At 34.2% G+C, this 15,039-nt stretch overlaps 1 protein-coding gene across 1 annotated transcript; it reads right to left on the bottom strand.

Annotated features, from left to right (window-relative positions):
- Positions 1-13,145: 13,145 nt before the first annotated feature.
- On the bottom strand, positions 13,146-14,572 carry LOC144556686 (putative UDP-glucosyl transferase 73B6). The gene has a single exon (XM_078305074.1). The coding sequence runs from the start codon at positions 14,562-14,564 to the stop codon at positions 13,146-13,148; it is 1,419 nt and encodes a 472-aa protein (XP_078161200.1). The 5' UTR covers positions 14,565-14,572.
- Between the last annotated feature and the right edge of the window lie 467 nt (positions 14,573-15,039).

Genomic DNA, 15,039 nt, shown 5'->3' with positions numbered 1-15,039 from the left:
ACCTGCTCAGTTGTAAACTCAAGAAAACCTAGGTTTCTTCTGATAAAAGGAATTGTATAGATAACTTGAATTATAGTGAGAAAACAATACAAGAAATGTACTGAATATTTTTTTATGATTGTTCTTGTGTCTTCATTTCCCTTTGACATCATTATTAGATATATAGATATACACAGTTTCTGAAGTTAGTATTTGAAATCCTCGTGATCTCCTGTCATTGGATTGCTTCGTATTTATCTCATTCAATCATGCTTACTGTACCTCTTGTTATCCTATCTTATCTACAGGAGTCCTTTTTAACACAAATAGATATAGTCTCTAAAGTTAAACAACTAATAATGTTAAAGACATCCTCCTTCCTCTTAAATCAGAACAAGAATGCAATAACTAAAACAATTTAAAATATTATAATTTTTATATGAACGCTTGATAATTTCATATAATTATTAGTTTCTTATACGAAGGCTTGAATGCAATTATTAAAACAATTCTGAAAATGGCCAGTTGTCGTGAACTTCATGTATACACACACATTATAATATTTTTAATTAATATGATGCACAAGGTCCAAAATATTCACTAGAAAGTAGCAGAATTTGAGCAGATTTATCTTAAATAACAGAAAATAGGTAAAAGTAATTATCAATTTGAGGACTGAAGCTGACCCAAAAGGAAAGTATATGGATCTGCAAATGAAATAAATTTTTCATCAAAATTTTAACTTGGATGGATCGGAAAAACAAATCATACTGGAAAATTTTAATCTACGGGTTGCTCTGAACCTGAAGTCCTCAAACTACACAATCAGATCGTTGTTTACATTTAGTTATTTATAAAAAAAAGTTCACATGGATCAAAGGGACAGAATTACAGACCTGATGATCATTGTTCCTAGCATTTTTTTTCTTTTTCTGTTGCCTATATTATCTCTTACGATCTTACCCTTTGAGATCCAGGCGCCTCTTGATATCATTGATTGCTCTCTGTTAATAGAGATTGATTGCATCAAAAGGTATCTTGGCCTACATCTGTGAATGCTGACACCTGTTAGATGCACATCAAGATTCAAGACTGAATGTGAGTTATGGAATTAACCAAAGAAATCATTCATTTAAGGTCTGTAATACACACAACTCTGACGATTTTAGAAAGAAAACAGCGAAGATAATTTAAAATGAAGCAATGAATAAAATTTAAAAAAATACTAAGAAGTGAAGAATAATTAAACCGTATTTTGATGCAATAGGGGCCAGAAAGAATGTATCATCTAAGTCTAATTTTCTGCTAAAATATTGATGAGCATGTCATATTAACTATCTTTCTGTGTGTGCTGGGGGGGGCAACTGGAGGGTTTTGATGGAGTTTTGGGTGCGAGAGGGTATATATATATATATATATATAACACGTCAGTTTGCCAGCGCAATGATGTTGATGTCACTTGACACGTGTTCGAGAGAACGTGAACACGGTGCATGATGTTGTAACCATTTAGATTCACTAATTTTTATATGCATGTCTGAGTTATAGATATATTGAATATACACACAAAAGCATTATCTGAGATGGAGCAATGTTCTGATTCAAAAATCTACGCAATTTTTTTAAGGAAATACCATATTGATTAAAGCGCACGTACCATTTTTAATGAGTAGGGTTGAAGATGTCCCTTTTATCATTCATATATAGAAATTCAGATCATAGTGTGAAAATGGACCTCACTAAAGTCAGGATTAACTATATAATACAATACATCAATTGAAATGAAAAATTAACATTTTAAGTGTGAAGTCCATATTAACGTCTTTAGAACTTGCCATTTTCAACCCTTTAGTAGTGCTCTACATACAATTAAATTTGTTAGTTTGGTAAAGTATGTGAAATATATGTGTTTGAACTACAAACACATATATTCCAGTGTAAAATAGTTCTTCCCACTTGTTCTTAAATATTGTGAATAACAAATTGCACTCAGTATGGAAGATTGCAGGTTAAAAACACAGTGCATCTAATTAATGCTTATGAAGGAACTCAACTGTTCTTGCCTAAAGCTCAAAACTGTCACCTTCTGTTCATTTTAGCTGAACAGGTTTGATCCTGTAAAACATGTGCATTGAAATTTTAATTGCAATGTACGTACTACTGCTTGCAGAAAAAAACATTAGTCACGGAGACTGGAGACCAAATTGCATCAGATTATAATCAGAATCAGGTTATATATATCACATAAGAGAAAAATGAAAATACTTCCTGCCTCAACTCACAATAATAGAAACACAAAATCCCATAAAAGTGAAGATATCAAATTAAAACCATATCAAACGTCCATGCATCAATATTTCAAAATTGAAATGCTTCATCAAATCAGCATTCAAGAAAAGCCAAACCATGTAGGTCATTGTTCCGTAATCCAGATCTCCTAGATTTACTTAAAATTTGAAATCAGAATCTGCATTAATATTAAATGGGTACTCCGTGAATTCTACCCTGGACCTGATTGGTCCGTATTCTGATTGGATGGTCTGGACCCATTGTTTGGTACCAATGTGTCATAGTTGATTTTCTATACTGCCATAAAGGAAATGCTGCGTCGAGTTCAATCTTAACCGTTCCATTCTTACGGAGAACGGATGTACGTAACTGAATCTATTTCTCGTGCTATCAGAACTACCTAATTTCTAGCAGAAATGATGTGGGTTTTTTTTTACCACGAGTCTGGATTAATTCTGATGCACGAACGATCAAGAAATTGGAACAAGTAATGGAAAGATATAATTGGTTCTGAGATCACACAGATTCTCAATTCGTTGATAAAACTGATACATAAAAAAACTAACTTCTGCCAAGAGGCATCATGTTTGTTTAAATACAAACCCTAAAAACAGAAAATTCATAAAAGATACATAAAAGACCCTAAAAACGCTAAAATTATAAAGAAAGGTCCAAAAACCCATGAAGGAAGACTCGGATCGCGAATCTGAGCCCGGAAATGGCAAAACGAATCATAGATTGGTTTTGCATCCGGTTTTGGGCTGTGGAGTTCCTGTCAAAATTTCAGCCCGGTCCGACGGACGGATCAAAAGTTACACCCCTTTTTGTGAAGCATGCGCATATTGCATCAAATTCTACGAGGAAATGTTACTCTTTTGAGTTTTTGTCTGAGGTGTTAGATCAGAATCTGAACTAATTTGATCTAAAGTTGAGATTCACGGAACTCCTTTAAGATTCCTGCTAGTATATGATGAACATAAGGGATTCAAACTATAAAAATAAGGTATCTTAGGTGATATGAATTCCGGTACCACCAAGTGGTGTTTATGAATTTCGGTGTTGTTTATTTTGCAACATCCCAATTGAGGGAAATTTTAAAGATCAACTTTTCCACCAGTAATTTTCAAGGACGGGCCCATTCCTATGGGTGCAAATGGGTCAGATACGGATGAGACAGTGGTAAAACCATATCCGTATCCGCTTTTATTTTTCGGATACGAATCCAATATTAATGGACACTGATACAAATATGGATCATATATTAATGGATACGAATATATAGATACGGATATAATTCGGATACACATATAATTTGGATATTTAAAAAAAAAATAACTTACCTAACTTACATAATAATTCGGTCCAGATTTCTCTTAATTTAATATTCTTTTGCCATTTCTAGAAGCAGGTAAGTAAATAATAATCTATGCATTACAATCGACCAAAATAAATGAAAAGTAACTTTTGAAAAATTAGGGTAATCACGAAAATAAGTTGTGTACCAAAAAATTAAAAAAAATAAATTAAAGAAGCCCCTTAGGAAATTTCAGCTGGACTTTTGTCTATATTAATTAAAATCATTTTTAATTAATTAATTAAACATATATGCTAATAAATTGTTGTTTTCAATAATTCAAAAGTAAAATACAATAATATATTTCAAATAAAATAACATAATAAACTGAAATTACAGGCTACTAATTATGCATCGACCATAATTTAAAGTCTTAAGCTAAGGTCAACTTCCCCACAAGGCCTCAAGCTCAACTCTAAGTCAAGCGACGCTTCATTCCCTTGGACATTGCTAGTGGCAGCGACATGTTCTCCATCATTTATCTTCGTATGATCAGAAATATATGGTCCTGATGGTGTTACGACTTTGCTCGTTCGCATCTCCTCCATTTCCTTTCTGTGTGCTCTCTTGTGCCCTCCTAATGCTTGTGGGCTGCTGAATAATTTTCCACATAGCGTGCAAGAGTATGATTTGTAATTTCTAGGTTGAATTGGTGGCTTCATTATCTGTCTAATTAGTCTGAAATCGTGAATGTTATTTGTCTTGTTTTGCATATTACCAGTTGATTAAGGGCAAAGGTATAAGCCAACGGTGGGTGTTGGTTGAAAATGTGAATTAAGAGGGGATATGAATATATAGAATTGAAAATGATACATTATTCACTGATATCTAGTGTATATTGCAATGATTTAGTAGGTTATTTTAAATAAAAAGATTTCGGTCTGTTGGTTCAATGTTTTTATATTGATGATATTTCGCATATACAGTATTTATTACATACAAGGTATGTAAAATTTATTGGTCCGAACACAATTCTATATGTTGTACTAAAAGGAGATGTATCTAATATTCTGAATGGCACCATTGTCGGTAAGTAATATCATTTACTAAATCTATTGAAATATTCTTATAATATTTGAAAACCGCATTTAGCAAAGCTCAATAGAACAATTAGTTTCCTATTAGATATATAGTAGATTTAAAAATAAAAAATTTGTCCAGGTTTAATTATGGAAAAAGAAAAAAACAGGACTTAGACTGAAATCACAACATTGTCACTACAAATATAATATGATGTTAAGCCACTAACCTAAAAAAAGATAACCATATGATGTTTGAGATGTAAAATTCTGGATGCATATATAATATAGTTGCTTCCGTGTGTGTGTCCGTGCCGGCATGTGTGTGTGTGTGTGTGTGTGTGTGTGTGCATGCATATGTTAATTTGTTGACGAAGAATATTTGTGTTTACATCATAAGTTCTATTGATAGTGTGCTCCTAAATATCATATTTACCCATAGTTCAAAAAATCGGAATCGGAATCGGAATCGGATTTTTGACTGCCTAGTTAGAATCGGATAAATCGGCCAGAATCGGAAAATCGGATCGGTAAATCGGGTTTTTTTGGCAGAAGCCTTGTTTTGTAGCCAAAAAGTAGGAAAAAATTGATAAAAATAATTTATAAAAAAACTATGTTAATTAAGTGTTATATTCCAAAATTTTAAAACATGATTTAATTATTAAGTTGATCATTTTACCTAATTAAAATTTTTATTAGATTAATGAACGATCAGATTTATCTGAGTAACATAAAATGAATTTAAAATTTAGAAATATAAATGAATCAAATTCGTACATTAAAAATTGGAGGTTAAAAACATAAGATAAAATATAGCACCATAAATAAAGTGTAAATATTCGGTAAATCTAAAATTTGTTGCAATCGTGAAACTAAGAAAGGAAATAAATCAAATCATGTAAATAAATAAATAATTGAATTCTAACTAAGAGTAATTGATTTGGTAATTATATGTATATATATATATATATATATATATACTACTTTAAATTTAATTAGTCGGGTCTAAAAATCAAATTATAAACACGTAATAATACTCATACGACATTATAAATTGTTACGAATCTTCGATTCGAAATTTGGACGAAAACATATTTTTAACAAATTGAACACTAGTCATGCTACTGCTGAGGGCCTTTCATTAAAAAAAAAGAGAATGAGGGCCTTTCACTAAAAAAAAGATATATACATATTAAGTTCTGAATAAGAAAAACATCAAGGGCCTATTTAAAAAAGTGCCAAATATCAGACACCCTTCTCACGTCTTCGGTGTTCTTCTCCTCCTGCACGACTTTGGTGTTCTTCTCCCCCTTCTCACCACGGTGGCAAAAATCAGCGCCTTCTCAGTTCTCACCATGGTTCGAAAAATCAAGCTCAAATGGCGCGTCTTCGGTGCCTTCTCCCCCTTTCGGGCTACCTTCTCCTCCTGCGCGCCTTCTCCCCCTTTCGGGCTGCCTTCTTCTTCTCTGAATCGGCACAGAGGTTAGTCAAATTGAAATTTTTTTGCTTTAAATCGTTTGAATCGGTGTAAATCGGTGTAAATCGGACCAAAAATCGGCCGATTTTTTCACTGTTCATCCGCTTTTTTTGAAAAAAATCGCACCAACTTGAGAATCGGGCAAAAATCGGCTCGGTCCAGTCCGATTCCGAGTTGAATCGGCCGATTTTTCGAACTATGATATTACCTCTTTTAATTATATGCAATATAACTGTTTGAAGAATATAAATTGCTGTTATGTAGTGAAGATGATCAACGCAACAAAATAAAAATAAAGCAGAACTAAATTTTCCAGTTAGAGTTAAGCAGAAACAGATTTAAAATTAATATAGCAATTGGAAAACCAGCAAGTGCATTTTTTTTCACATCATTCCAAACGTCCTTTTCAATACTTTATACTAGCTAGAGATTGTTCTAAGAATGCCTGGCGTTTTTGGATTGCCTGATTTTTATTGAAGTAATTGGCACGTTCTTTTGCTTCTTGTTCTTGCAATTGCACCTCATATGCCCTCCTATGGCTTGTTCATTTACGTACTCTTTACCACACATGACACATTCAAAAACACGCTCTGCTCCTGGCATACATACTCTGCAGTACTGGATCAGTGCATTCAGTTAGGTCTAGCTGATAGGCAAAGTTTCTGACATATCCATTGAACTATCTCAGAAAAATTTGATAGAACCAAGAGGAACAAAAAAGGATGAGAAGAAGAGCGGGTACATTGTATGTGGTTTCATGTAGTATATTGCCTGACAATATCTATTTGTATCAATCTCTAGTAAAATAACATTGAACAAATGAACTTCAAGGAAATTCACGCCATGTAACCCTAGCTAGGCAGTAATTTCACTAGAACATTATATTGGTTACGAATGGTATATCACGGGTTTTACTCAAATGATCCTCAATGATATGTATTCTAGTATCTTGTTAAGGTGACAAATAGACCATAAATAAAATCTTACAGAATTAAATCAATAACATGGTTTAAAAACTCATCTGAATACAAGTTGTATCAACCAATTGGGACTGGAATTAGACATATGGTCATGGGTTAGCAGATCAAGTTGGACCGGATTAGTTGTTCAAAGGCTGAGTTTCATCCAATTTACTCGTCCTTATATTTTTTTGCAGGAAATATAAATGAGCAAATCTGACTGATCGAGTCTCAAAATATGAAAGCAGAATAACTAGTAACTAATATGTAGCAAAAATTCAAAGCTTCCTGCTTGACTCTTCAAAAATCAAAAGCTAAGCTGGTCTGACCTTGGTTGGTATTCAATTTTTATACTGGGTAATATATAATTGGTCTCTCGTAAATTTTCACAATACAACATAAGTGTTTGTAAATATCTGTGTACAGATATTCATGCAAATATCTGTCGTCTGCACAGTAGGGTCAAGCTCTCAGATTGTAATAAGTCATAAGAGCATATTTTATTGGGTCAGATCGACAAGAGGTTTCATTGTATGAACATGAAATTTATATAATCTTTGAGAAAATTATATTATCTTTTTGATATTCACTATATTGTTGCAATTTATTGCTTAAACCTGCTACCAGTGTATTCGTACTGTGATTCTTACCGTATAAAATAAGTATGCATTGATGATTGTAAATTCATAATGCCATTCTTTGATCTAGATGAAATGAAACTAAAATGAAACTTTCCAAAATAGTTTACGCGTTTCTTCTCCGCCTCTAGAATGTCTAAGAAAACCATTGGCCTAGATCCTCCATTCAAAATAATGCATTATTCGGTACATTGAATTTCTGAGTTTCCTCATGCAAAAACAACAAGAAAATCTAGTGAATTAATTGTTGCATTATTTCCTACCTCTTTCCCTTTGACTTCATTCTCAATGAAATTCTGCTTCGCTTGAGATTCATAAAGATTTTCTCTTCATCTATAAAATTGATTCGATTTCTTCTCTTTCGATCTCATTCGTTTCAAGTTACCTCTCCAATCAAGTTTTTTTTTTCTCCTCCTACTGTTAGGCCCCTCTCCTTATTCTCCTTATTCCTTTGTTTTCCTTTTGTTGAACATGCTGACCAATTTGTTATTGGATGAGAATGTGGATTTGTCAAATGAACTCAACCTCCTGCTTGACCAGAGTAACGATCTGCAACAAACAAATCTTTGTCCTTTATACAATTCCAACATCACCACCACCCACAATGATGATCTGACCCGCAACATGGTTTTCTGTGACAAACAGTATCCTCAACCACTTGCACCAATGAATTATACTGCAATGAACCGTTACACTGAAAATAATTATCCTGTCATGATGCCTCCTGAATCATTCCCCTTGCCATACTATATCAACAATGATGAAACCTCGCATTTGCCGTTACAAGATCCTACAAACTATTTATGTGCCAGTGGGGTGAACCCGCTAGACCCAAACTGGGACGCCATTAATGCATTTTTGGCGGGCCATGTGCGTCCTGGTCCTGATGTGACTCATGTCTATCGTTGTGTTGTCTGCAATGTGGAATTTGCCAACCCGCAAGCATTAGGAGGACATATGAGCTCTCACAGTAGAGTGAGGAAGAACAAGGATGTTTTAAGGTCAAGTAAACCTAAAAAATTCAAGAAAACTGAAACTAAGAAACCCAAGAAAACCAAATCATCTGTGAAGCATTCCTCCTACTAATATTTTTGAAGTCTTGATGATGTGCAAAGTCTGCATGGTGTAGACATTTTGGTCTGCTTCGGTTCTTTCTTTTCTCATTGGGTTAGTTTGAGCTCTTTATTGTAGGCTGAGTATAGCAAGTATTTTAAGAAGGTTTGGTTTTTTTCCTATTGCTATCCTTTTTCTTTCAGATATCAAGTTTTGTTTGTCTTTTAGACATTGGTTATAGTACTAGTTGCATTTTCTTGTATGAATAAAGCAGATATTTTTGTTTGAAGGGAATTGTGATTTTCAATCAAACAGTCAGAGGAATCAAGGATGGTAAATCATTTGACATGCAAGATTTTTGAATTGTGATTTTGCATATATATTATGGACTATTTATAATATTTTGGTTTAAGACGAGTGTTAAGCGCGATATGTAATGCTAAATGTTTTGCTACTTTGTCAAAAACAGGTTGATCGACATATTATATAATTTGTTAGTAATAACATATATATTACATAACAAATAACAGCATGTCAAATGAGCTGAAGAGATCTTGGTTTATGTAGAAAGCGTTTTAACGAAACATATATAGTTGATTATGCTTCAAATAATTAATGATTAGTAAATAATTTTCTCATGTTATAATTTAGTTACTAGTCTTATTACATAATATATAACGGTGTTATACATGGTGTTTCACTAAAATACTTCCAAAATGTCTGCATCATAACTATCTAGGGACCCCAAAACTCCACCACTAGAATTTTTGTCCACAAGTTTATCTTAATTGAGGAGGGATCCAATTACACCAATTTATAGTGACAACCATATTTTTATAAGTCATTTTTGCTATTTTAAAATCCAACAGACGATCTGAACCGTTCAACATGATCTTCATATTAAAATGTAATTGGAGACCAAATTTTATATGTTTTGGAAAATTTTTTAGTATTTATTAAGATGTGTACAAAATTGTTGTTTCCAGGCAATTTTGGACCATTGAAAAATAATAATTTTAAAAAATTCTAAATAAATAGTAATAAATTTAAAAAAAAAATGTAAAATTTGGTCTCCAAGTACATTTTAATAAAGACATCGCGTTGAACGGTTCAGATCGACTATTTGAATTTTGAAATTGTAAAAATGACTTATAAAAATATGGTGTCTAGTTGTGTCACCATAAAATGGTGCAATTGGATCCCTCCTCATCTTATTTTGCAAGTACTTATACCTATGCACTGGAATATTTATACCTATAAGGTCAACTATTTTTGTTAGAAGAAGGTTCACGCGGAAACGATTGGAAAAGGTTGATGTGGGGATATGGGGTCTCCAGTACTTCATTAGAGGATGGTTGATGTGGGAAACATTGGGGGATTGGAAAAGAGAGATGATTATATCATGTTTCACATGCAAGTATTAATATCTTATTTTGCAAGTATTAATAAATTTTTTTAAGTATTTATACTTATGATTGTTGACGAGGACACATGTTTGGGGACTGAGAAAGAGGAACCATATATTAGTGGGGACCATAGTACATCATTAGAGAAAGGTTGTTGTAGAGACTTTGGGGATACTAGAATGGGGGATACATATAATTATTCTTGGAGTTTAGATATTGACACTATGGCCACGGAGATTCACAAGGATGCTAGCTAGTTCAACTAAATGTCACTCAAAGAGGAGCAAAGCTCAACTCAACAGAGAACAACAGGAGATAAACTCAACTCAAACAATAAAATTTGTATATATTCAATTATCTCATTGCAAAATAACTTTGGGCTCTTATATAGCCATATTTCTCCCTCTAAAATTTATCTAACAATTAATACCACTTGAACTACTTTTTATTCAACCAAAATACTCTTAATTAACTTTCTAGAGACTCTAAAAGGACTCTCTTAGAAACCACAAAATAAAGATGGATACAAACACCTTTTTGACCATATTAAAAACCCATTAATAACTCACAACGAACTAATTAATAACAAGCTGACTCAAAACAGATCAGTTCTCTTGGCACACCTGATTGACCATGATATGTTCGGAATCTGGACAAACGTAATACATAAACATTGTAGAGCTTGTTGTCAGCTTTCTACAGAATTTTGGATCACCTAAATCGGAACTCATATAAAGAACTGATGGCCAAAATACTAAAGACATGTCAGTCAGTGCAATGCTGGACGGATAAAATTGGTACTGTTGGAAACATTCAGTTTTATTTTAGCAACTAGTTTCTCAAGGCCCGTTGAAGCATCCCATATGACATGTAACTGAATGATAAGGCCTATCTGCTTCAAAAGTATCAGAACGATGTAATCCGGGCGGTGTCATATATTATAGGTCAGACTGAGCACGATAAAGATTTGATGTTGTTTGTCAATCCGATGTTAATTGTCTAGCAATTAACATGCATACTTGTTAATTTATTTCAATATGATTGCATGGTATCATACTAATTAGTTGAAATAATGAAATCTTCTAACATTTTTTTTTCAACGACCATTTTTTTACTTTTTTTTTTTATGGAGCAAAAAAAAGTTGAAAAAAAAAAAACTATTTTCGGATCCATGTTGCTCCATTCCTATACAGTATTGTATGGTTCTAGTATGTCACTAACACCTAATCACCAACGAGTCTTGTGTTGAAGATAACAACACCGAAGGCCCAAGGCCCAAAGCCCAAATACTTCTTCTAGATTGTTCAAGAAAAATTATAAACCAATGTCGGTAGGATAAATTCTAGACTTTTGTAGATTAGAGCATTCCGTATAGTCTAGAGTCTAATGTCCAGTAGAAATAAAATGAATTAGGTAGAAGATTCTAACACCGCCATATGGTGCTATAAATAGAGGTCACGTATTGAAGTGAATATAGAATCAGAGAGCATATTAAAGTGAGGCATTATTGAGTGAGTGAAAATATATATTCAAAGCTTTGTACTCCTCTTGAGTAATATAAAAGAAATTATATTATAAACTCCTCTTCTATACCATCCACAATCCGAGTTATAATTTCCAACATCTTGTACGTCACAGTCAGTGTACGTCATCCATGGAAAATGGGTATATAAGTTGATAAAAGGGTGCATAAGGACATAAGAGAACTGATACTGATTTCACAATTTATATTGTGGAGAGAACAATGCTCCCGAGTTTTCAGAGAAGAAGAACAAACGATGAATGACCTGGTGCTGGAAATACAAGCACAGTGGTATTTTTCAAATACCAGTAGACTGCACAGCCATCAGCATGAAGACACATAGTTACTTGCAGATTCCTCAATTGCTTTTTATTTTTCGTTTCAATTTTTCTTTTATTTATGTTTCAGTTTTCAGTTTTTTTGTTTCTCTTATTCGAATCCACTATCACATTGTAAATCCACCAAAGGGTTACCTCTTAAAAGCCTTCGAACCTATGTAACCAATTGCAATTAATAAAATAGAAGCACAACTCGTGTTTCTTACTAATAAAAGTAGAACTTATCACCAACTGTCCATTCGTAATAAACATTTGATGAAAGAGGACCACGCTACACCAACAGTTCGTTGAGTAGAACCTTTGTTGATATGTATGTGTTCACCAAAAATTCAAAGAGGATAAATAAATAAAATATAAAAGAATGTTTGGAGATTTGGTTGGGTGCACAAAGTGGAGGAAGCGTAGCAATTTCCTAATTTACCATTGGGTCCACAACACATGTAAGCAAATTTAGTATCTAAGAAAAATTTAACTGCAGTTTTCCTTCGTTTCCCAAATACGCGTAAGATTAATATCACATCCGTTTGGACATGGATAAATCGAATGTTACCGATTTATAATGACATGTGTTCATATCATAAATGAGACAAAATATTTAAAGAGCAGTTCCAATATATAGAGATTTTTCAAAATTACTTTCTATTGGATTAACTTTGAACAGGAATCGACGTAAATGCATACTAATTGTTTGAGACAAAATGGATTGATCATAATGCAATACTAGCTAGCTACCAACTATTGTATCTATAATTCGGATTAGCATACTAACATTAATCAAACCTGTTAACCCGTTAATAAAGATAATTAAATTTATGAGGAATTAATAATACCTATTCTAACTGTAGAGAGAGTGAGAGAAACAATATCAGTATTGAGAATTAATGAAAAGTTGATGTATGGTACTCTACTAATTGGTTGTGCAATTGCTAGATAATATTTGAGACATAACTATCAATTTCTGTCGTTTAGAAAGAATCAATTCATTACTGAGAATTAATGTAAATTATTGTATAGAAAGGAGAAGATTTTATTAATAAATTACTACTACACGCAAAAAGTCACACTTCTCCTAATTATTTTCTCATAAACACTCTCTCTTAATTAGAATACATCACTTGCTTACCACTAATCCAATCAAATCATTCACTAGACTCCTAATGTCACCCGAAGAACTCCCACCCTCTTGCACGGCAGCGAGTGCCAATGTTGCCATATGTTGCGCATGAGAACGGATTTTCTCATATTCCTCTCCATGCTCCATGAATTTCGACACAGCACGAGCTATTGCGCTTCCAGGAACAAGTTCATTATCTACCTCTCTGGTGCTCCTCTTTCCATCCCACACCCTCGAAGCACAACCGATAACCTCCACTAACAGTCTTTCACTAATAAATTCTTCTGCGGCAAAGGGCCACGTCAGCATTGGCACTCCAGCCGAAGTGCCTTCTAGAATTGAATTCCACCCGCAGTGAGTCATGAAGGCCCCTGTTGCTGGATGCGCAAGGATAGCCACTTGAGGAGCCCATCCTTTCACCACAATTCCCCTTCCAGCAATCCTATCCTCCCATCCATCGGGCATCCATTCCTCCATGTTATCTCCTCTAACAGCCCAAAGAAAATTTCTTTTAGAATTTTCTAAACCAATAGCCAACTCATGAAGTTGTTCAGATTTGAAGTAGCATTGGCTACCGAAGCTTACAAAAACAACAGATCCATCCTCCTTGCTGTCAAGCCATGACAGGCAACCAGTATCTCCCTCACCACCACGATGGATAGTTACAGCTCCAGTGCTGTTGTAGGAAGAGGAGACTGGTCCTATGAAGTAGGCTCTTTTTGTTTGAGCCCTTTCAAACTCCTTGCAGTACTCGCTTTCGAGTGCACGAAACGTATTGAATACAATACCAAAAGTATTGGGCCAAGATCCAAACATGCTATCGAGAATTTGGTTTGACCCCTCATCTTGCCCAAGGGGATAATTTGGTAATTCACGAACCGGCATCACTATTTTTGGGCCTGGGAGATCAGATACTGTCACATTGTCATCAAAGCCCATGTTCGGCTTCATCTCAAAAATATGCCGATAAATGACAAGAGGGAATATGCCGCTACAAAAGAAAAGAATGCAAGGGATACCATATTCAGCAGCAGCACTAGGGGCCCAAGAAAATAGAGCATCTGATACGACAGCATCAGGTTTGTAGTTACTGATAAGCTCTTCAACCGCTGGACGAATCAACCATGATTTTTTGTTGATCATCAAAGATTCCTCCTTTGAACCGAGTCCCACAGTCTCAACGCTGGTCTTTGGACCTTCAGATGGGAAGGGATAGGTGAGAATTTGCACTTGGCCAAGAGACTTGTCGATTAGCGCCGCATTGCCCGGTGTTACAATGATGGTGGGTTCTACATCGGGATGGGCTGCTGCAAGGAGCTTTGCGAAGTCTGTCATCGGGATGAGGTGGCCTTTCGACAAATGAGGGATCAAGAACACACGACATTTTTTGTTGTATTTGTTGGTATTGAGTGCCATGGCTTGTATGAGGAAGCAAATTTGTTGAAATTAGATGATTTGGGAGAAATGGGGAAATGCTTAATGTTGTGTTGTCTTTGATGGCTTGTTTATATAACTAGAGATTGCCATGTAGATACATGCAATAATCGTTTCCTTGGACACCTTGCTGAAAACAAATAAAATGTAAGATACACTAATTAATGTTTGTTGCCTATGGCACCTTTTGGAAAAGAAAGAAAACAAAAAGATATAGTTATAGTGGTGGCAATAATCGTTGCCTTGGACACCTTTCCAAAAACAAAGAAACTGAGAGATACACTAATTAATGTTTTGAGCCTATGGCACCTTTAGGGAAAGAAAGAAAAAAAAAAGAAAAAGATATACTTACATTGGTGGCTATAATCGTTGTCTTAGACACCTTTCAGAAAACAAAGAAACTGAAAGATACACTATTTAATGTTTGGAGACTATGGCACCTTTTGGGAAAGAAAAA

The sequence above is a fragment of the Carex rostrata genome, chromosome 7 (genome assembly GCF_964058835.1).
Source record: "Carex rostrata chromosome 7, lpCarRost1.2, whole genome shotgun sequence".
NCBI lineage: Eukaryota > Viridiplantae > Streptophyta > Magnoliopsida > Poales > Cyperaceae > Carex > Carex rostrata.
This window is presented reverse-complemented; position numbering and strand designations above follow the sequence as displayed.

What these genes read in the sequence shown, in the direction of transcription:
- LOC144556686 (XM_078305074.1), bottom strand. Translation starts at nt 14,564, where the DNA reads ATGGCACTCAATACCAACAAATACAACAAAAAATGTCGTGTGTTCTTG.